This window comes from Ixodes scapularis, unplaced genomic scaffold (assembly GCF_016920785.2).
Source record: "Ixodes scapularis isolate PalLabHiFi unplaced genomic scaffold, ASM1692078v2 PGA_scaffold4__175_contigs__length_147842914, whole genome shotgun sequence".
Classification (NCBI taxonomy): domain Eukaryota; kingdom Metazoa; phylum Arthropoda; class Arachnida; order Ixodida; family Ixodidae; genus Ixodes; species Ixodes scapularis.
Window position 1 is genome coordinate 94255829 of NW_024609879.1, and position 24419 is coordinate 94280247.

A 24419-nucleotide genomic window follows, 5' to 3' on the forward strand; every position below is an offset into this window, starting at 1 on the left:
AACGCAACATGGGAGGTATTGGCAACATATTTATCGCGCGACTATATCACTCCATCGTAATGAATACGTAGGATATCACTTTAAATCGCAAAATGTTGCGCCCGCGAAATATTGAGCCAGCGAGAATAATGTGATTAAAGTCGTTTACACGTTTCATAGAAGACAGCTGTTGCGCATGTACGGAACGCATTCCAGAAACCAAAAAACAAAATGTCATAATTGAAAAAAAAAGAAAAGAAATGAGTCGTTTGTTGTTTATGCAGCGGGAAGTTAGTCTGCCAGAAACATGGCGACATTGTTACCCACTGTAGACGAGAATTTTAGCCAGTACATTGCAGCTGCTAGCCTGGGGTCTTTCACGTGCATCACGCGGTAGTATACCCCACGCCGATACGATGCTCATCCAGATCGAAACGTGCAGAAGGACCGACTTCCTGTCGTAGAAACATCGAGCAGACCGTTATTAGAGAAGCGGGCTGCCTAAGGGACATATTTTGTAACAGTCATAACTTGTACTTTCTTATATCGTACGTTCAAATACGAATTTCTACATTTATATAATTAAAAGTATACGTTCTTGACGTCACGCCAAAGAAAAATAAAATACTTCATTTTTTTTTAATGGGGGATTGTGCACATGCGTTAGTGCCGCTCCTGCGAGCAAATCGTTCGTTTAGCAACAATGACACGTCGTGCATACTTGGAAGGCTTTTGCGTGGATCCAAGAGCAGCGGATGACCGGAACTACGCTTCCGGCGATTTCTTTCCTCGAAGGCAACTTTCTCAGCCCCTCTCCGAGGCGTGCCAGGGCGGATTTCCGCTATTCGGGGGGGGGCATGCCCCTAACAGGTGTGCTTCCGCTGCGCGAACACCGTATACACACACCGCCCCAAACCACGGCTCCCGTGTCCTCCGCATGCAAACCACCGCAGCGCTTCCCCCGACTGAGCAGACTCGGTGACGCGACCACGGGGCGGATCGTGGGATGCGGGGAACGCTTCCTCTCAGACTGCGCCGTGCACTCGGAAAAGGCAAAAAAGAAGAAAAAGCGGAAATAATATACGCGTGAATGGTTGCCCTTCGGGCCGTAAAATTCGTCCTGTACCGAATAATGCGTTAATCGGCGTTCTTAATCGGTCTGAATCCTTCTATACAGTTTAATCACTGGCGAGATTCACGAACGAAGAAACCCGCGATGCATTCGAAATACGTAAAGAAACTGCTTCGTTTGCCGACTAGCAGGATCAAACACATCAAAAGCAAGAAAAACGCCAGTACAGGGTGTTTTCACGTGACTTCAATCCGCCATTTTGTTGTTAGTTTGGTTTTTCACACAAAATTACTGATTTGAAGAATTACATCGCAACCTGCTGAGAAGATGTCAGCCTTCTAAGACTCATAAGCTTCTATGCTCTACGCATATGAGGGGTCATGAAAATCCTTGGAATGCTCACCTTCGGCACACGCCAGACAGTTCACAACGACAAAATGGTGGACGAAATTACGTCAGTGAAAACGCGTTATTTATTGCGAACAATTATATAAGTATAAGAAACGAGTGTTTGCGCGCTTCCAGGAAACACAAAAGTACGATCGCGATATATTTTCACTATCTGCGGCGTATATATTCATACCTCGAGTGCACTTTGTGGTGCGTGTCACGCCTCTATGAACGCCTGCATGCCTGATGTGCACAAACACGCAAAGCATTCTTAATGTGAGTAAACTTACGAGGGGCGTTCATACAGTTGTAGTATTATCGGCACCAAAAACTACAAAAAGGAGTACAAAACAACACGAGAGCGCGCGTCCCTCCAGTTGTTTCGGCACAGTATAAACATAACGCGTTATAGTGCCGCGCGGAACGCCGATAGGGTGTAGAATCAAAAATGACACAACCCGTCGGGAAAATCAAAGCAGTGATCCGTTTTCTCTATTTGAAAGGAGATTCATTTTGAACTGGTGACGGTGTTCGAGAAAAACGCCCCAGTTTATGACGCGTGGTTAAATCACCAATCTCTACTGTAGTAGGCTGGATCGCGGATCGGGAGCCCGATCCGGACGCGTTCGAACGCGAAAGCCAAACACCGCGCACCGGCGTTCCGCGCTAGAACGCGCTCGACGCGTGCAGTGGAGAGAAAGGCAGCTAGCTTTAGGTCTACCCACTAATCGTTCCAATCAGAGCTCGGCGTTTTGACCGTCCCCTCTCCTCCTCTCCCTCAGTCTGTGCGCATAACTTCCATTGCATTCTCCTCGCGTGTGCACGTCCCCGGCGGCGAGCGATCTCGATAATGCCCGGCCATTTCCCCAGCGTCCGGAACGACATCTACGTGTGTGTGATGCCGCTGCTATTTTATCCGGCGATAATGATTTCAAGATCGGTAGAAAGTGTTTTTTTTTTTTTTATTTTGTTTTATTGTAGTTGCACGAAGGAAATAAAAAAGCAAGACCAGGAGATATGACTCACTACTGTAATCCCCGCAGCTGCGCGGAGTCTCTAGATAACGCTAATAATAATAAAAATCACGTCTGACGCCAACGTCCCGTTCTGACCTGCGAATGGTGTCACCTGTCGCGCGAGTCGGAGCAGATGCCTGAAAGCGCTTCCCGGGAATCCGAACGTCACGAACCCTGTTTCATTCGTTTTTCTTTTTTTTTTTTTTTTCTCGTAGCATCGCGAGGCAAACGCTAGAACGCGATAATGAATGGAAGCGGACGGTAGTGAGGAAAATAGGGCTGTGAGTCTCGCGATGTACGTAAGAAGCGAAGCTTTAGTTAAAGTTCATATGTGTCAATGCCGGACGCAGCTTATTCCTACATCGCGCGATACGCGTCGAATACGAAACTTTCGTAACGATTTCGCTTCGGTCGCTAGAACGAAAGAGAATTACAAATGGCAAACGGAGGATCGCTAAAAGAGAGTATAGAGACTCAAATCTACGCGGTGTCATGTTTATGGAAACAAAGCAGCAAAAGTACGCTCATTTTGTTTGTTCCAGCAACACGCAGAAATATGCTAATTTCGGATTTCTTGGTCACGAAAGAGGAAAAACCAGCTCTCATGCACGGAGCACCGCCCGAAGTGACGCGTCGACGTACTTCCTGGCTCGAATGCAATCGAACCATGCCAGGAGCTTTCGAAGGTGATAAGGAGTGTGCTGGAATCTCGACGCACTTTTGGCACACCTAGCTAACAAAGGGCGACGAAAGAATTTGAGCGTCCATTGGCGGTTGCGTAGAGCGTAGGGTTGCCACTTTTCCTCGACGAAAAAAAAAAAAAAAAAAAAACAAAAAAACCGGCTATTCCGGCGGAACTGGTGGGTCGTAGTTATGTGAGATTGAACTGGTAAAAGGAAAGACGCAGTGTTGACAGTCTTACTTGATGCAGAGATTCAATCCCAGCGTAAAATGCCTTGACATAGATCTGTTAATACACCATAGCACAAGAAAGTACACAAATACACAACACTGAAACGATAATTGCTGTTTCCATAAAAACGGCTGTAAATTAAATAACGCTTGAAGTAAAAATGTCTCTAAGACACTGACATGATGCTCGGCGAGCAAATTTCGAGCGTGGCACCATAACTCCTTTCCAGACACCCCTAATGACTTCATATCTATTACGGTTCCAGAGTGCCCTGTGTTTAATAATAGCTGAATCCCGTTCCCGCTTCCTTATTACAATATCTTCACGTTCTTTTAAATACTTGCTTCCTTCATTTAACCATACTCCCAGATATTCGTACTTTTCTACGTGTTCTATCACTGTGTCTTGTATCTCCAGGGATTCCCTCTTCTCGTCCTTGAAAACTATTATACCCGACTTGACCCTACTGAAGTTTAGGCCTCAACTGTCCCCTTCCCTGCTGCAAATCCTAATGAGTTCCTGTATTGCCTCACGACTCTCTGATATGAGTACAATGTTGTCTGCATACATTCCGTCCTCCATGTAAGTCACGTCAAAACCTAGGTTGCACTGCTCTAATCTTTTTACCATCTCACTGACGTATATCACAAAGAGCAGGGAAGACAATGGGCAACCCTGTCCAAGTCCTTCTTTTATTGCTACTGGTCTTGTAGTTTCGGCTTCCCATGTTATAACCACCATATTCTCCATATATACCCGTTCTAAAACCTTAACTATGGGTCCCCCTAGCCCACTGGTTTCAGAGTTTTTACTGATTCACATTGTCATATGCCCCTTTGATGTCCAAAAATGCTACCCATAATGGCCCTTGACTTGTCATTGCTATGTCTATACCCTGATCGATTATTATCTAGTTATCATCTAGTCGTCTATCCCTCCTGAAAGCGTTTTGAAGTTCCCCCCGAATCTGCTTTCTCTCTGCCCATTCTTCCATTATTTTTACAATTTGCATAGCTAGTCTGTATATTACTGAAGTTACTATGATTGGTCGGTATGATTTGATACTGTCTTTGTCTCCCTTGCCCTTATATATTAATCTCATCTTGATCAATTTCCAGTCACTGGGTACTTCCCCTTTTATAATGATCTGGTAAAAAAACCTGCCTGTTTCAATTTGCTCGTTTTGCCTAGAACTTTTATCAATCTCATTGGTAAATGAGATTGATGGAGCTGGTTGCAGTTCCAGCCGGAACCTTTCATTCTGCTTTTTCTCATTCCCCAGTGGCTATTTCCTCTTCTTCACTATAGTCCTCCTTTTGTGTTGTGTAGACAATGCCATTCCCTACGACCTGATCTGGTTCCAACTCCAAAAATGCTGCTTCGATTGTACGTCTAATGTATTCTCTTGCTAGACTCGACAAATATACATTGTTGCCAGACTTGAAAATTAATATTTCGTTTTTTTCAGGCAAAACAATCTTGTTTAATGCATATATTGACACAGCTATTACTAAATGAGGTGATATATATAAATAAAGGCGGTAACACCGTGTTCTGCCTTACTCTGCGATACACAGTTTCGTGCGCGAAAATGAATGTAACGGCTGCTGAGCCTTCACCAGACGAGATAACAATATTATTATAAATATGCAGGTTTTTCGATTTCAGTTACTTGACGCCAGCAATTTGCATGAAAGTGTGCGTCTTCTTTTTTGCAACGTCTCGTATTTAACTTTTAAAATGCAGATTTCTGATGTTAGGACACACGAGGACGTTTAGGAAGATGAGAAGAGTTAGCAATGTCGGATGTGTAACATCGGGCATGATAGTTTTCCGTTTAGTTCTATACGAATAGATGAAAACGGCGAAAAAACGCTAATTAAAGAGCAATATTATTCTTTTTTTTTTTTTGGCACAAACTACATTTGAGCCGAAAGCAGGATAGCTATAATTGCGAGGGGTGCTTCAAAGTGCTTGTCAGTCAATGTTGCAGCCACCTCGTTGCATCACTGGATAATATATCAAATGATAATCACGCTATCCAGAACGTGCCGCATCATTTGTCACTTTGAAGTTCGGCAGATTCGGTCCATCCATCACTATAGAAATTATCGTGCTCTGCTCGCTAGCTGCGATGCTCCAACAGCGAACACATTTAACGAGTAAACGGGAAAGCATAAAATCGAAATGGAACAGCATGGCATTGAAACATGACCTTCATTTAAACCCCCCCCCCCCCCCCCCCTTTTTTTTCTTTTTTTTCTTTTTTCCCCCTGAGGGGTAAGTGTTGTTTTCACAACTACGACGTTGAACCTTACCGCGGTGCGTGCCTTCAGCCCGTTACCTACGACTACACTTTCCGGGGTTTTCTGTTTCAAAATGCCATTTCCCCGACGCTCAAGGGCGAGCCGGTATGCGAAGCAACAACTGCATACGGGCTTCCCACGTAAACCAGGAGACCACAGCGAAACAACAAACAGAAAAACAATATAGCAGAGAGGCCGAGAGACGGCAGCAGGACATTTCCCTAGACCTACCTACGTCCCTAGATCCTGCCCCTACGCCTTGCGAGATGTCCCTGTGTGATCCTGGTTTAGCGCCTACACGTGCGGTCTAAAGTTTAGCAGTGTGACTCTCAAGCGGATATCTGTTTTATCTCTTAACATAGAAGCTGTATATCGCCCAAGTATCGAACGTCCTGTAAAAGAGACAGATGTTAGCTTGCGTAATGAAGATTACGGAGAATATATAACAGCGGTCACAGTTGATCCGGACGCCACAAGCGAGCCGGTACCAAGACGCGAGGCGTTTAACACAGTCACTCGGCTGTACAGCGTTTTCTTCTTACCAATTCAGTGTTTCTGAAACGTGAGTAGAAGGTCTCTATCTTCTCCAGATGTTTTAAGTGGTAAGCAGAGGCTCTCGTGGTACGTACCCAAGAGCGCCAGCGGCGTTTTGTTGGACGATGTAAAAAATGTAAAAAAATGGGGGCACTGTCGGTGGCGGGGAATTTTTCCCCCTAACATTTTCACGAACCACTGTAATCGTTAATCTCCAGATCTGATAAGAAAGATGGGTGGTACAAGGAATATGGCGGAGCGTTTTTATCTTCATGTGTTTGCGTTCTTATTCGAGTAACACACTCGTGAAGGCATGTTAATAAATTATATAACCCAAGCTGCTTAAGGGTTTATACACAGTAAGCGAGAATCTTGAATTAGATAAGGCTTCTAGAGTTCCAAACCTTGCATACCATGAAATTCAGAACTTAGCTCTATGCCGAAAGACCATAAGACCAGTGCAGAACTTGGAAATAATTGGAGCATTAAATCTCAACATGGCAAAGAGAAAAGGAATGTGACAGCCTTGACACCATTCAGTTTATCTCATTACCATGAGTTGAGTAGATACGCTGCGTCTGGAGACCATAGACGAATACAGTATGTGAAAATAATTTAAAAAAAAATAAAAGCAAAACCTTTTCTGGTTGCAGAAAACAAAGATGCAGCCCAGTTGCAGGTGGTCTAGAACAACTGTGGTGGTGGTGCTGCTGCTACTAGTATCCTGCTGTACTGCCAAGATAACCATCATAGCCCCTCAAGAAGGACGGCAACCCGCACCTGTGCCCACCGAAGACGCTCCGACGGTCTCGACTGAAGACTTTGAGGCAACATCTACTGAAGATCCAGATTCGGCGTCAACGGAAGACTTCGAATCCACGTCTACCGAAGCGACAACACTGGTCGGAGGCCACTCAGAAAGAACCACGGAGGCCCAGCCTGAGACTCGAAAACCGTTGACCAACTATTCGGCTCCAGAAGGCAAGCCTCGTAGGGCATGTCCCAGGATGGAGGACATCCATCCGTGCAAGTGTGTCGAGTTCAACGGCATAACACCGGGCTCCATCGAGACGGTAGTCACGTGCAAAAACATCCGAAACAAGGAGGTATGTTACATGCAACCACAGTTTGTCAATGCGGCTGGTCTTGCCACGAGATTTGCACAAGGTTTGCGGCTGATTACACTGATGCCTCTTGAATTTGGAGATTCAAGGCACGTACAAAGGCAACATGGGGCACCTATGTTGGTACTTAGCGAACCTGTCTGACCCAAGGACAGGGTAAGCGGGGTGTTAGGCACATCTATGCTCATTAATTAGCCGTTATACGGCAAGGTTTCAATTTCTTGCCGAGCTCGCGAACACCCACGACAAGCAAATATTTTATATGATACCAAAGCATAACTGCATGAACTGTAGTGTGGTTAGACAGTAGCATAAATTCGCTCGTCACATTCTCAGTTCATCTTCTGTACTGAAAGGGCATTGCACAACACATCATTATATGTTGTATAATGCGCAAGGATAAATTAAAGGGAAGCTGAAACACTTTTTAAAAAAAATTAGACTGAGGTTGATTCTAGCGTAGTTTTGTCCCGTGAATCTGAATATCACGTCTGTTCTCCCCAAAGATGTAACTAAATGCAAGAAAACCCGACCAGTCGTTATGCCATAAGAGGATCTTTCGGCCGCCAAGCGCGTGTCACTCGTGTGGGCAGCGCTTGCAATTGCAAGCTTGCCAGGTATATTCCCCCGCACTGCCACCAGTTATGACATCGCTTTCTGCCCTTTTTAGAAATAGCAAGAGTGTGCATGCATAGCTTTGATAGGTGCTGAAGATTCGTAAGAGCAGAGATTCCGAAAACTCCTTTTGTGACATCGTGCTCCGGGAAGGAGGGCCTTCAGCGGTACTTTTGAAAATGATTTTATACAGCCTCCGTGCACCAAATTGGAAAATAATGTTGATATTTGAGATCCTAGAGGTCAAATGAAGACAATTTAAGTGCGCTTCTTCAAATACAAAACCGCTTCAGCTCCCTTTTAAGCACAATGCACGGGGCAGTTATGAAAATTCAGTGCTCTTTCAATGGCGTTTTTTCTATCCCTCCTCCCCCTTACTCAGGTTCTGGTAACAGCAGTCCAGGGATTCCGACACCACACTGTCAATTACTTCGTCATCGACACCTGCAACATACCTCCTTTCCCCAACAAAATGCTCAACAATGTCAAGGTTGGCTGGATGGAGATTGTCAACTCCACTGTCACCATGGAAGGGGGCTTCTTCAGCTGCTCAAAAGACTGCTTATGAAATCACTCGAGTCTCACCACCACCCCACTTGAATATCGTAGCCTCAAGATGATGCATCGTCTCTCAACAGCGACTCGATCAAAATCATCACAAACAAACCTGCAAAAAAAATTGCAAACAATTTGTTACGTAGGACCTCAAAGCAGAGACCCTCACGTGGAAGTTTTGTTAAGCAGACCGGTGCAATGAGTCCGTCATGCTGACGAACATTGTGGCTGGGCCTTAATGCGGCCGAAATATTGTGTTCTTGAGTAGGGAGTGGTCCAAGAGGGACTGTTATGGAGTTAGAATTTTTGACTGCAGGGCTATGTGTGGATGCGCTAATGACCACAGGAAAGTGGCCGTAAAAAAGAGAGCTGGAATCTCTTTCCCGCTCGCTGAGAATTGTTGATGTCATCGATGTTGCCCAGCAACATTGTGCTTTTACCTTTTTTTTGTTTCTGAAGCGTCCCGAGTGTCGAAGACAGTGCAACCTGCGTCTATTATTGTGACTGTGTTTATAGTCGGGTTGGTGACCTTGCGGAGTGTACCAGATTGTGCACATGCGTCGCCAAACAGGCCTTATATTTGGAGAAAGGTCTACAAGAAAACTGGTCATCAGTCTAACTGATGTTAATCAGCAGTGATGTGTGTCATGAGGTATCTGCATTTACACCACTTAAGAAAATAGTTCCATGCAGATATCGAATATGTGGCTCTCGTTTTATTTATTATTTATTTACTATGTCTAAAGTGACAGCTCACAAAAAAGTTAATTTCCAGTTATTTCGGGGATAAGGAAAGCAAGATGAACGGCAAAAAGGACGAGGACGGGACAAAACATATTTGCAACTGGTGGCTTGAAGACGACGCCAATCGATTTCGTGTTTTGCTTTTGATTGCGTCTGCAGAAAAACAGTGAGCACACCTTGAGAAAAAGAAGTGTCGTATGCTCGGCTGTTGGTCCTTAGTATATCTAGTATATCCCAGCTAGGGAGCAAGAAAGTCCATTCCCCAACTTCAGCCCATTCCATTTGTGTCTCAGCAATCTGACTAGCTCTAAAGAGCAGCTGTCATGTAACCAAAGCTGGAGTCGTTTGCGTTTCTAGACACGCAATGCTAGAACTGCAGTAGGCACAGATAGGCAGAGAAGAATTCTACTGTTGAGACCGGTTATAGCGAAGTCAACGGGAATCAGAAATCACTTCGCTGTATCCGCTATTTCGCTATAACTGACTTCGGTTATAACGAACTGCAAAAGGGAATGGGAAATCGTGATCACTTCGCTGTAGCCGCTATTTCGTTATAACCGACATCGTTATAACTGGTCTCGACAGTATTTCTTAATTTTTTGGCACTAGACAGTAAGGATGCCTACTAATGAAGGAAGGGCAAACTATAAAACTAATTGTTTCGACGTGATGGTCAATGTTGCAGTGCACTCGAAAAACTGTTGCTCAAGCCTCCAAACACAAAACACTCACACAGCACTCAACAACAACTTTGTATTGCATGATAAACTTTGTCTGCTTCAACTTCTACTTCATTTTAAGATGATTTTCAAATAGAAAAATGAAAGAGGTGAAGAATTTCCTTTTAATGTCTAGACAAACTTGCGGCTAAATAATCAATCTCTTTTTGTGACAATATTGTAGACGGCGTACTAACACATTTGTCCCCCGGTCGTAGAATGTACTCGGTTTCGATAATTTCCCTCCTTAGTTGGTTGACACTTTTGCCTAGCACAATGCTGTGTTTGAAACGCACAGAGCAACCATGGTGCTGACAGTGAATTCCTATGAGGCCAGAGTCGACGTTTTATTTAGCCGCAAGTTTGTTTAGGCGTTGGAAGGGAACATTTCCCCTTTTTAATTTTTTGTCTTTTTCTATTTGAAAATTGTTTTAAATTGAAGTAGAAGTAGAAACAGAAGTTTATCATGCAATACAAAGTTGTTAGTAAGCACTGTGTGAGTTTTCCTTTTTTATGTGTGCATGTTCGGAACCTTGAGCGGCAGTTTTTCGAGTGCGCCGTAACGTCGACCATTGTGAACAACCCACTCGCCCAGTCTGATGTTCTCAATGCTTTGACGTTATCAGACTCTCAAATAGACGGGCTGGCCCTTCTGAGGATGTCTGAATCATGATCTATCGTTGTACTAACGCTACACATGAATGAGAAAATGTCTTGCTTGTGGAACGAACTACATTGCCTGTCAAGCGGAGCACGGAGCATTAGCTTGCACCATGTGGGTGCTATTCGGGCAATGGCAGGAGCCAACTATGGCCCGAGTGGTTGGCACGGAGCAGACGCCACAGTTCGGGTAAAACTTGCACAAGCTAAACTAATTCTCTCACATTCTGCTCAAGTGCGGCAATAGCTTTACTTAGTGCTGTACACCCACACGTGGCTCCGACGTCACGCGGCTGTGGTGACGCTGCCATCGGCCAGGTGCATGCGCAGGCGTTTTACTCGGCACGAATCTGGTTTCCGGGTCACTGCCCACACCTGCTGTGGCAAGTGCCGACTCATTGGTTGTTTGTCTGTCTATGGGAATCCTCCATCGTCGCACTTAGGCTCACTGGTAGATCTTCCAGAATTCTGTCGACAAACATTGCATCTGATGAATCTGAATATATGTCCAACTGCTTCTGTGAGTGATTTCGTCCAAGAAAGTGACGAAGGGAAGATGTGGAACAACACACCATACGTCGTAACCTCCATCCTTGTAAATAATAAAACGAAACTGTGGCTTTTGAATCCGTTTGTCTCTGACTTACAAAGCTTGGTGTCACCTGACTGAAGTACGGTAGATGCAATAAAGACTGGGGGGGGGGGGGGGGGGGGGGGGGGGGGAAGGTCCAACTTCCTGCCGAAAGGCAACCAAAGCTCGAGCAATCTTGTATGGACTGTAAAATGTGTTCTTCAATTTCGCTAACTACTGTTTCGAACGTAATCCCCAATGTTTGTAACATATAGGATGCATGCACTGATCTCTAGGACAATTTGCTGAATTGTGCATCCCCACTTGGTCGCTGCAGCAGGAGTGGGGCCAACAAAAGTCAACCTTTGGGAACGTTGCAGAGGCTGGGCAGCAGCATGCTGAAAAACACTTTTTCTGCTTGTTCATCATCATTCGCCCAAGATGATTTTTTTTAGAAGCTTGTGTGAATGATAGTACTTAGCTTTGGGATGGCGTGAAAAGTTTTACAAAAGAGTAGCACCCCAGAAAAAAGGCACAACTCGTCGAACACAAGTCTCGCCGACCTCGCGGCGCCATCAAAGCACATGCCTTGGCATGCCAAAGTGCTGCGTCTCTGCCTTCGCACGTTTGGATACCGTCAAAAATCAATGCTGTGTGGATGTGTTAACCCTTCAGGAAAGTTTTGAAGGTGTGTCGGGCGTAGATGTCTTTGTCGCATACATATCGGTTGCAGAGTTCTGGATCGTCCAGCTGTTCTAGTAAGTGATCAGTGGTCACTGTTATGCACTATTCAAAATGTTCGAAATCTACTGAAATGAATCTGAATTACTCGCATACATAAAAACAGGTAGAGAAATGAAGTGTGGGTTAAAAACGTCACTGCCAGTTTGGAACAATGAAAGTTATTTGGGAAATGGGGAAATCGAGAAAGATAGATTTCCACATCCTTCTAGTGAATCGATCACTAGAAATATCTCGAAGGCAAAGAACGATCCCTGCCGTCACTGCGCCATTCCCCCTCTGTTCCATCGGCACGGAATCGGTGCTTAAAGTCGGAAGGAGGGTCTCAAGGAGTCTTGAACTCCTTGAGTTCAATCATAACTACTGAATTTTGTCATCGGAAATGTTAGGATATTCCTCCATCAAGTTTTGTTGAGTAGCCATCTCCATGGAGAAAATAACTATGTTGTGAGTAGCCATGTCGATTTCGTGTGGAACAAAATGGCAGATGTCTCGGGGACACTTGACGAGAAAAGTAATCAGAATTCACATTGTTGGTCGGTTTTGTTTCCTGAGCACCATGTTGGGTTACACATACATTTTAATCGAGACGGTTTTGCATGCATTTAATATGAGCCCCCCCCCCCCCCCCCCCCCCTTTACCACAGTTTGCAGAGACCCTATGCAACTTACAGGAGACTTCAAAGGGACAGTGACAGGGCCAAGGTTTTTATTCATACATGACATATGGGAGCCCAACTACTCGCAACATAATTTGCGGCTCGAAATTCAATTTATTTCAGCCAGAAAACCACTGATTAGAACGGCCAATTTGAGTCGCACTTACTCTCTTCTTTTTGGTCATGTGCCATTTTCTATGGCTGAGACACAACCACCAAAGATAACTAGGTAAACGTATGGTGGCTAGAGAGTTGGGTGTGTCGAGCGGCGGCGGGCGCGCGGCACCGAAAGGGAAATCTGTTGCCAGGAGGCGCCTCGGAAGCCCTGTATGCTATCCAACCGCGGCGTTTTGGCTGCGCTGGGGCCAAAATGCGCTGCGTGCGGACTTTTACGCGGCCACTGGTCCGCTGTGTTTTTTTACAGAATTAATTTGCGTGGCCTAATGAAACTCTGATAAACCTGGATTCAATAGACGACCCGATTTTGGAGTGTCGACGAAGGTAAATGCACACTTGAAGTCATTCTTTTTTTACCGCAACATTCTCGTTCGTGCAGTAACGGAAGCGTCAATTCCGAGGTAATATGGAAAAATGGGGACGTGGAAAACTAGCAATGAAACACTAAATTGATTTTAAAAGAGAGTGAGGGAAGTAACATATTATACATGTTACATGAACCGTTCCTGAACGAAATATTCAGGAATAGGCAATGTAATTGTCGTAACTTTGGCAATTAAAAGTTCTCAAGAAAAAGCAAATAAACATTACCTTTGTGTTAATCCCCGTACGAAATGGCTTATGGCATATGATCTTCCATATGGTAACAAATATATCTTTCTCGTGTGTACCTTCTTTTCCACACCATAATCACAACACTACTGAACGTCATAAGGCTGTCCTGGGTATTCTCGGCTGCATGCGTGAACAAATTTCCAAGGCTGCATCTAGAGCAGACCTAAGGGCACCCAGAAACCAGTAGTGATCGTATTTGTCCTCAATGAGTAAAGACATATTTTCGATCGATCAAAAATATTGTGCCTCGCTCACCAGATGACTGCAGTTTGATTGTCGGGATCACGCTGTTTTAGGAGGACGTAGGTATAGGAACACAGGATCAAAGTACAGCGAGGATCTTTACAGTCATTGGCAAGACCCACAAGCACTCTGAAAATGAACATACCCTGTTATGGTACCATGAAAAGGCATATCTTGCAGTCAGCGTTCTGCTTTGAAGTCTATCAGGACAAGAATAACAGTACCGCAAACAGTTATTAGGTACCGTCGCACTTTGGTCACTTAGCTTCAAACGGGTTATAAAAGAACACAAAGGACAGAAACAGCCTGACCTGAGTCTGGGGAAGCATATTTTAGCCTAGCCGAATATAACCTCTTGAATACCGAGGCACACCGAACAGTCCAATGATGACACCTCCGCTAGATTTTTATGTCGTTGCATAGAAGTTGCCATCAACAAAAGTGGACACCATTGAGACATTGCGATGGAAGTTTTATGGAGAGTCCATGGTATAAAGCACATTAAACTCTGTGCGAAAGGCCAGCTTCATACATTTGTGTTGCCAGTTGCATGCAACCAGCTTAAAGGGATGCTGAACCGAAATTCGGATTTCAGAAAATAAGGCCGCAGACAGCGTTGGGTAAAATACATCTAAAAGGTACTTCTAGCAAAGTACAAAGTAAATGAGACGTTATAACGTCTCATTTACGTATTAGTGTACTTAATAATTTACTTACAAGTAAATTATTAAGTACACTGGGAGCAACATACTTGAAGTAAAGTACTATAAATACAATGTACTTTCAAAGTAAAGTACAAGTTTTTTAACACAATCTTTCATGATGTCCTTTCATTCCCCTATACAGTGATTTTTTTAAAAATTGGTATGCATTACCCAGGGGTAATCAAGAAAGCATGACCTCGAAAACAGCGGCGAAGATTTGATAAAGCCAAGCGGCCACAGAGTTTTTTGTTTTTTTTTTGTTTTGTTTTTTCAGGAATGGAGATAAATTCAGAAGACCCTCTTCTGAATTTGGCGCCCCTTGCACTGGATTGTTGCACCCAAGGGGGTTAAATGTACTAGGAGAGAGCATGACGTCAGCACCGTAGCTTCCGCAAGCAATCCTCTCATAGAAAAATGCCCTCTCCTTAATAAAAAAAATAAAATAAAAAATAAGTGTGCAAGCGTGCTGGTGATAATTAATCATGATGTGAGACCTGCGATTGGGGTGCGAAAAAAATTAAGGAACTTTCAAATAGAAGGAAAAGACAAAAGAGAATGTCTCAAACCAACATTCTCCTCTGTTGTCTCTTATACTTCGACTTGAAAATTTAATTTTTTCGCACCACAGACTTAGGTGCTACATTATGATCATTTTTTCTCTCCTAATATTTTAAACCTCCTCGCTAGCGCTGACCGACCGAGAAGTAGCAAGAGTTCAAAAACTTACGGGAAAGCCGCTCCCAGTACAAACGGGGCGATGCGTTGTCTGCTCACGTCTCTGGTGAGAGTAGAATATTCCTCTCAGTTTTTCTTCGAAGTTGACAAGGCATCACTTCGTGATACAAATTTAACAAAATCAAATTTGGGGAATGTACTTTGAAGTTAGGAATTGTACTTTCATCGGAAAGTAGCATAAAAGAATACTTTAAGTACAAGTATGTACTCAGAGAATGTATCTCAAGTAAAGTACAAGTTTCCTAAACCTAATTTAAGTAGTACTTTAAAGTACTTCCCAACACTAGCCGCAGACGTGTTCAGCAGGAAGCTACGTGCTTGTGTGTGAGTAAGTACTAACGCACAAGCACGCAAGCGCTTTTGTGAGACTGAGTAAATTGTATGTATGCTTTCTTTGTGAATAAACTTATTATTATTATTATTATTAACCCTAAAACAACACTCATACAGCGATATCTCGAACGGATCGAGCGATATTTTAGAGAAGTATCGCTCGATGTACCGCTCGTCGAAGTGAAGTGCGCACACCCCGGAGTTTTCCTGAAGATGCGTGTCTCCCCTCGGAATATTCCTGTCCCAGTGAGAGAAGAGAACTGGGTCTTTCGGGACGGCGAACAACGTGTGTTTTTCTTTTGCAGACCTGTAGCCTGTCGTGCATCCTTGAACGAAGCAGTGCTTCGCTCGCTGCTTTTTCTTTACGCCGGAGGTTGACGGGGCAACGTCCATAGTCTCCACGTGTCACCTGACCGACGGACATGCAGGAATGGTTGAAATAAATTCACACGAATGCCAAAGAACAGATTAAAGCGGGTGTGAATTCGTCGCTACCCGCCTGGCCGCACGCAAATCCCTGCGCCAGCTGTGCGCGCCTAGCATACACGCTGAGTAGAGCGCCCCTGACGGTGATTTTCCAAACCGGCCGCGGCGATTCATGGGAGAGCCGGCACGCTCGACACACCCAACTCTCTAGCCACCCTACTAAATGTCATGGGTCATTGAAGACACACGCTCAATACTAAAAATAGATGGAAAATATGATACCCGCTTTTTAGAGCTTCTAAAAACCTAAAAATATGTTGACTGAAAAAAAAAAAAGTGCACAGCCACGTGACATGCGGTAACCTTCTTCTTCTCTATATTTCTTTTTCCTCTCCAGTTCGGTTTCGGTTTAGAGAAGTTTCATTTTTTTTTTAAATACAGTCTCCGACCGATTTTTCGGACGCCGATAATTCTGACTTGTTCAATATTTCAGACCTAAAGGAGGAACCGTGACCTACCCGATAAAGAACAGTGAATATTCACGACCAATGTTTCGGACTGCTTGAAGTCTGAAAGTTTGATTTTTCGGACAAAATTGTAGCGAGCGAACAGTGGGACACACCACCGAGAAGCGGCCATTTTGGATTCTATGCTGGCAGCACATGGATTGGCTTGGTTTGGCAGCACTACTTAAATACTGCTAAGTCCTACTGCTAGGTAACGCTGAATTACTTTTTTTCTCCAGCTGTGCGTCATTTTTATCGCAATTGTTGTTTCAATTTTGCTTTGTTCATTCGCCATTGCAGTCATGGACTTGCGCCTGTCATCTCAATCTCGTCTTGGTGAGTCGTGTTTTCGGACTACACTGGCTTGGACGTCATTGCCCCATCTGTTCTTCCACCACCGGGACCTGTTGCTAAGAAGCACAAAAAGTACTCGACCATAACGCTAGAAAAAAAGGCAGCGATTCTTAAGCAAACAGAAAGTTGCCGAACGCAAACGGAAGCGTAACCTAAAACAAGGCGTGCAGGCGTAACCTGAAGCAGGCATTATTTGCGGCTTTTTTAAGCCCACTTAGAAGTAATAACTAAAGGCAAGTTTTTTAATCTGCTAATTTTTTGGACTGCTCTATTATTCGGGTGTCTTTTCAGTCCCTGCGAAATCCGAAAAATCGGTCGACGACTGTATCCATGACGCTGTAGCAAAATATTGATTGGGTAGTCATCTCAAGCCACAATAAATCGTCTGGCAAAAAATAAAAAAAAAAAAAAAAAAATATTTTGGGGGTTGTTAGTGTCTTTTTAAGCACTGCACGGAATCAAACTCGTTTCTGGCCCACAAGTGCCGCAAGTTACAAACACAGTCGTTGGACTAAAGCAAAACTTTGCTCCAGAGGCACATGCACCTTGATGCGAGACACACCTTCAAGATCATCCACACGGCGTTGATTCTTGATAGGTATTTAAGTATGCGAAAGCAGAGACAAAGCACTTTGGCATGCAAAAGGCATGCTCTTTGACCATGCCACGAAACGCGTTCGACGAGTTGTGCCTTTTCCTGCGGTGCTGCCCTTTAGCAAGAATTTTTAGGCGTTCTTAAAGGCAATTACGACTACTTACACAAGGTTTTAAGTAACTTCCTCGGCAAATGACAGCGAACGGGCAGAAAAAGTGTCTTCAGCACGCTGCCGCCCAGCCTCTGGAATGCTCCAAAAGATTGACTTCCGGTGGGCCCAAGATGGCCGATACGGAACTTCCGGTGGCCGCATTCGCGGAGCAGGGAAGCACGATTCAGCAATTGTCGTAAAGATCAGTGGATGTGAGCTAGATTTTCATTACGTGCATCAAGTCCTGCAGAAAACACCGGAAGGAGTCAAACAGCATTACCGTCCTTAACTCGTGGCTAGAACAAGCTGTCTGATATTCTTTTGACAACTCAAATATGCTACACTGGCTAAAGGTTGAACTTCTGAACTACCTAAGTGATCGGAATGAAATTTGTAGGAGAGATTTATCTTCAGATGTATGCATACTGTGCAAACTTTCAGCTCTCTAGGACAAATTTACATACCTGCATAAAAAGATCTGCCACTCTTCGTTAAGAAATCTATGATATGCTAATGAAGCTATTAAGCATCATTTTAACTGATTGAATATAAAGTGGGAGATGTGGGACTTCGGGCTATCTAGTTTTTATAACTCAAATGTAAATATTTCAGGAAAAGTGATTACCTAAAAATATGATATGCATATCAGTCCAATGTCAATTTTTGAAAACATAGTTTTTTCCCAATGAGAACTTTCACTTAAAACAAAATAAAGTAGATAGCCCAATTCCCCAGTAAATTTCAGTTCGGAAACATCTTGATTGTGATATCAGAATAATTTTACCTTCAAACAAAAGATTCCTTCGTAGGATATTTCCAGCAAAAACCGGAACTGAGAAAAACGCATTCGAACACTGCACTCCTTTACTTTGCTACTGCTTCACAATGTGCTGAAAATATTTTATATCAACGTAACTATTTGGCGCATGGTTATGAAATTTAGTGTAAGGGTGTATAATGCGTTTTTAATACCAAAAACCTCAAAAATTGAAAATTCCATTTTTTTCAAAATTTTTGAAACTTAGGCTTATGTCCCCCCTTAACGTAACCACAAGTGTGATTTGCCGATACCAGTAACATGAGCTGCACCTCAGACATTGCTAGAGTTTGGTGATTTTTTGTTGCCACACTAACTGGCCACAAACGTGAAACCTAATATTTCACGGTAGTTTCACCGCCACCGAGTGGAAATCAACAGGTGAAGTGGCGCTCACATTCAATCCGTGAGTCATACTTGACAATTTAAACCCAGGCGAATTGCAATAAAAAAAAATTAAAATGTCAATCTTAATTTTTGAAACTTCACAGTTGAAGACACATTTCTGGTCCCTTAACCTTGTGTGCTCAGTTTCTTCCATTCCTCTATACACTATACACTTATAGCATCTTTGATCAATTCACACTGAAACTGCCCTGAAACCAGGACAGTGCACAGCGCACCTCGATCGTGCAGCATGAAGTCGGTGCAACATCGAGGTAAAACTGCACCGTGCCGGTGCACCGCGGCAACCGCCACCATGCATCACCTCGCCTTTTGTTTGTTTTTTCTTGCATATGTTCATGCGCGGTGCCTGTCTGCTGTCAATTTCTTCTGGTTTTTTACTTGCAGATTTCGCGATCACACACAAGCAAACATTGTGGATGTGATTGTCGACGGGGTCACGAAGCAGGTGACAATTCCACACGTAAATCTTGCCCATAATTGTTGGTTCAAGGAAGAGTACCACCAGATAACAACCATACCTCGGTGTCATCGAGACACCTCACAACGCTTTCCACGAGGTTCATAACTTTCGGGTGCTCCATGCCATTGCAGCAATCACCAGTAATAGTAGCAATGGCAAGAAGCTCGTCGTCTTCGCTGTCAGAAGAGCTGAGGAATCCATCGAGTGCTGCTGCAAGGCATGTTTGTTTTTGCAAGGTCGGCGTCTCGATAGTGTACGTCTGCTATTTCTGCCATCTCCTCAATTCCCTCTCCTGGCCGCAACGTCTGACGAGACTGCAACCTGGCACACCGTCAATTGTCTTGGTGCGCGTTGGGGCAACGAAAAGCCGTACCAGGAGGGTGTGTTTAGTTAATCGAGGAAGTCCGGAGCGCATTGGTGCACTTGATCGAAGGCCAAAGGGCGCACCTCGGTGCGCATTGGTGCGGATGATCAAGGATGCTATTAGTAACATCTAAACTCAATATCACTTCACAGTCCCTATAAAATGCCAAGTAACGCACAACTGGATAAGAAACAGGTCAAAGAGGCAGACACTCGTCCAAGACGTGCAACTCCAAATCCTTCCGGGCCAAGCCAGACCATAACGATGCCAACGACTTTGGGACCCCAAGCAGCCGAAAAAGTCAAAACCCCGAACGCGAGTAAATATCGTCCGGCCCTCCTACAGATCGAGGCGATTGACCTTCGCTCATTCGCGGCAAAGACGACCCGCGAGTTCTCTCGACGGACGGGCACAGGGGTCGCGTGAGGAATCGCCACGATGCATCCCCGCCGTGAACCCTGTGCCAATGCTGTCAAGTACGAGGCCGGAAAGTCGTCCACGGGCACAGAGCGGCCCCGGCACGACGTCCCACGTGCAGACAGACTCACGTGTCGAGCTCCGCGATGAGGGGCCCCTTCCTGTTCTGGATGTGGTGGTCCGGCATGCTGCCCACGTACCGCCTGTTCTTCAGCACCGTGTAGCTCTCTGCACAAGGAGACGCCGAACGGTCACACGATTTCCTAGCGGCCCTCCCAGCTCCGCACCGCGAGTCGTCGGTAGCCATCAACTGGACCTTCCCGGGCAGTTGCTGTCGACGCCGAACCAATAACGAAAGAAGTTTGATACGCGAGAAAAGTTCACTTTAAAAAGTGGATGGCCATGGGAGGAAGGAAGAAAATTGGGGTTCCACTATTTTGTTTACGATGCGAACGTATAGCTGCTGGCATTTGCTGGCAGTCATAGGAAAAAACAAGAATGGGTGAGAATAAAACCAAACTTTTCTGTTTCGATAGAACAATAATAAAACGCCATCTTTATTCGCTCGATTTATCGTAAGACGACCAACCATAGTATGAGCTTTCCACCCGACATTCTAGGCTAACGTCCGCCAAACATACCGTCGCACCCAACAAGAGTTACGACAAGATGTAGCGTGCAAGGCGGTGCCACCGGTGCCACCCGCCGAACGCTTGGCATGTCGTTTTTCCTCCCTACAGAGCCTGGAATGCACCTTCGACGACGCGTTACGTGTCCCGTCCCACCCTTGCATCTAAAATAGTCTCCAAGTGACAACAAACGACGTCGCGGAAGCCGCCGGGTCGCTCCGAAACGGGCATCTACCACGTGCACCGTCGCCGCTGCGCCACCGCCCGGATCACAGCGGGCGACGGTGTGATGCTTCTTTAACGTCATTAAACAGGAATCAGGGGACTGCTTCTTAGGAAGTGGTAAAAGCGTCGGTCAAGAAGCGTTTACCGCCGGCCTTCGCTAGGTGACGTGGGAAATCTGCCACCGCGGCACCGTTATCCGGGGCGGGGACCGATATGCATCCTCCCTCGGTTTCCTACCTCTTTCACAACCGAAGAAAAGAAAGCAAATTCTCCCTAAGGGCGGACCACCGCACGAACGTGGCGGCTCCGGAGGCAACAGGTTTTTACCATGGACGCCGCGCTGACCTGGAGGGAGCGTTTGCAATTGGGAGAAGCGTCGAGCATTCGCCGCGTTTTACGTCCCCTCGCTACGAATACGACGGATTGCTGCAATGCCGGGCACGCCGCCCAAAGGAAAAAGGCTTCGTACGCGACGGCTTTTGTCGCAAAAGCTAGCGCCGTCTCTTCTTGCGGCAACGCTTCAATAAGCTCCATTCTCCAAGGCGAGCGCTCTGCGCGCTCCGGCGAAGTACTATTTGCTGAGAGGATCGCCTTTCTCGCGGAAAACTGGGGCGCAACTCCGGCCCCGGAGACCAGCGAGGAACTTTTGGGGGCATACCTCTGTCGGGGCTGGCACCATACTTGTCTTCGATACCGTCGATGGCCACCGTGATGACAAACGTCCGGAACAGCTCGTTGGACTCTATCTTTCTAAAGAAGGCGTCGTTGATGATGACGTCAAAAGCCTTGCACGGATTGCCACCTGCGCAAACGAGAATGCGCGTGAATGGCACGCCCAACAATTAAAGGACTCTGGACACGAGATTTCGTGGTATGTACAAATACCCCACACTCATAAGAGCCATTCATGAGAGCGTACCTTGACGCCACATTTATGCGTGTCTCCGCATTGTTTATTTTACTTTTCGCGATAAAAGTGGATTCGCATACCCGGGAAAGACGTCCTTTACCTGGAAGCACTTTTTCACCCAAATACCTATTCACGATCAGCCTTCCATTCTCTTTTTGGGTATCTTTTGGCAATGTCACAAACCGATTATTCAATGATTATAGAATATCAAACACACCCGAAAAAGAGGCGCAGAAAGAGCTTGTCCGCTTTTATGGCAACCACTGCAATCACGACTTGCACCCTTTTTCGTGCAACCGGAACTGCGGCTTAATGAAAACGGTTCGACAGTGAAGATGTTCTCGACTCTACACGTGCCAGTCAACGCACACTTCACGGCGTCGGGTCAGTGTCGGTCATTTGAGAAAATCCCAAGAAAAACCCATTCCCATGCTCGCATTTCCTAAAATCGGAGATCTTGGGACTTCTTACGACGAGAGAAATTCCCGGCACACCGGTGCCATCTACGAGGCGACCTTGGAACTGCAGTCATTAGAGCCAAGGTTCTCTGCTAGTTGTGAGATCAAATGTGCTACTATACTCTGTCTCAACCTATGATGAACCGGTGCCTGAATGATGGCAGGCGAAGCATTACCTCAGAAAAGCTTGCATCCGCATTGCAAAATAGTGCGCGAGAGAAATTCTGATACACAGTACAAAGAGCACTACTCTTACACATATGGTTTTCCGTTGTGATGGCCCACTTTCTTATATTGTTTAGTGAAGGTACATGGTATTCAGTTTCATAAACATGTCAACCTTGCCATAAAGTCGTTTCACCTTATCCATAACAATCCAATCCCAGAGCCAACCGACGTGGGTACGAGGCTGATGGCGTTACGGATGAAGCCCACGCAGACGAGTCAGCAGTCGAGATTTCCCCGAGTGTCGTAACTGTACCTGCTGTGGAAAGAATCTGGGAACATGGGTGTTGGTACAGGAAAAACCCAGAAAGCAGACGAAGCCACCGGGAGAACTCGATAAGCAGATGAAGAACTCGCCTCCGCATGACGCGTCTTGGCACACTAATAAGTATGAAGAAACAAATATACCACGTGGTTCCTAACAAGCTCGTGATTGCATCCGGCAGCCTGTGACTTTGGGCTTTAGTCCATCAGAGGATGAGACGGAGTATATCTAGAAATAGTGTTGTTTATAACATTGTCAAAAGTTATTCCAAATAGGGAAAAACAATGATGCACAAAAAGAAAGGGAATATACGGTAACTGCGAATGTTTCACAGTCGCCCGACAGATGGCACCTGTGCACAATCTAGTGGTATATAACCACGGTGGTAAGCGGCCTTAACGGCCAGACTGATCACCAGTTACGCCGTGCAAGGTGCGCTTGCCGAGCGGGTACCTTTGTCTAGCTCTTCGTGGGGAAGGCCCAGGCTCAGGGGTACTCGGTACGAGGTCGGGTCTTCGGACTCCAGAATCTGCATCAGCTCCTCCTCAGATATCTCTCGGGGTTCTGGCAGCTGAAATCGTTACGATTGCGGGCGTTACCTCGAGATTAAATATTATCCCAAACGTGGCCGTTAACGGGAAGTGAATATTTACAAGTTATCAAACTAAATGCTACGAAAAACCAGGAGTGGTTTGAGGAAGCTGGTGTAAAGGCAATATCTCTTATTTTCACATGGAGCGTACAAATCCATTCAACACTACGGTAGTCGTGAGTGGACGCCGTATTTTCCACAGCGCAGCATCGCATCCAAAGGCTCTCGCACATGGTGCAAGCCAGTCCTTGTTTCAAACAATGAGAGCACGTTACGCTGAAACACGATCGAAGAAAGAACCGACTTCGAGCCCCGCAAGGCAACCCCGGAGCGATTCAAAATCTCTCCAGAACGCATTTGAAGTGGTCAAACAAAAGAGAGACAATGCCTGGACTTGAGCTCCACTAAAATAATGCCCAAACAAAATGATGGAAATAATTGCCGGTCTTAACCTCGGGTGTGTGGCAGACGTTGATGAACAACTTGGAGCCGTCCGTGTCCCTAAGCTTGATGCAGAATCCGGGGCTGGGTTTGATGGGCTTGGTCTTGGTGTCTGCAGATTCGGCTGCCAGCGTCTGCACCAGGTTTTTGAATTCTGCATTGGCCTGAAGGAGAACAAGGTTTCATTTAAGTAAGGAAACCAATCTAGGATGATCGGAACTTCACAAAGAAATATAAAGGATGGGATAAAGTTTTATTATATCTGATACACTTTACGGCTCATATTCTAGAATAAAAGTAGAGTGGAGTAGCCGGTGTCGATTGTAATGCTGTCAATCTCCTTGCAACCATCATTCAAATTCTCTCTCTGTTCAGCACACAAAAAAACTAAGACAATAGACTAAGACAATAGAAAAAAATAAATGGGGCGGCGCATGTCCCATCTACTAATGGTACTTTTAGAGCGCAACTCTTAGGCGCACGTTTCCGGCTTAAGCGGCTAATTGCGCGTTGCATTATGGGACGTTTCCCATAATGACGTCACTAGGGTCACGAGTGACATCACCGCGCATTGCATTATGGGTAAATTTCCCCACTAAATTAAGCGGAAAAATTTCCCCACTAAATTAAGCGGAAAAATTTCCCCGTTAAATTTGTCAGAAAATTTTCCCCGCTAACATTAGCGGGAAAACTTCACCGCTAAATTGAGCGGGAAAAATTCCCCACTAAATTTAGCATAAAAAGTCACCCGCTAAATTTAGCAGGAACAAT

General features: G+C 45.2%; 2 protein-coding genes across 3 annotated transcripts in view; one reads left to right on the plus strand and one right to left on the minus strand.

Annotated features, from left to right (window-relative positions):
• The window catches only part of LOC8035978 (PIH1 domain-containing protein 1), an 88382-nt gene that overhangs the window by 60569 nt on the left and 3394 nt on the right, over window positions 1-24419 (minus strand). The window contains exons 2-5 of the mRNA XM_040209767.3: window positions 23660-23812; window positions 23069-23186; window positions 21416-21559; window positions 20035-20131 (exon numbers count right to left, since the gene is read on the minus strand). Coding sequence (XP_040065701.1) covers window positions 20035-20131; window positions 21416-21559; window positions 23069-23186; window positions 23660-23812 — 512 coding nt within the window. The remainder of the gene's footprint in view (window positions 1-20034; window positions 20132-21415; window positions 21560-23068; window positions 23187-23659; window positions 23813-24419) is intronic.
• LOC8024671 overlaps window positions 5968-24419 on the plus strand; it is a 288655-nt gene continuing 270203 nt past the window's right edge. The window contains exons 1-3 of one of the 2 annotated variants that reach the window (XM_040209768.3): window positions 5968-6238; window positions 6864-7316; window positions 8332-8948. In XM_040209768.3, the coding sequence (XP_040065702.1) occupies window positions 6873-7316; window positions 8332-8517 (630 nt within the window). In that variant the 5' untranslated portion in view covers window positions 5968-6238; window positions 6864-6872 and the 3' untranslated portion in view covers window positions 8518-8948. Of the gene's footprint in view, window positions 6239-6863; window positions 7317-8331; window positions 8949-24419 lie in introns of those variants that run through there. The other variant, XM_042293216.1, reaches the window with a different exon arrangement.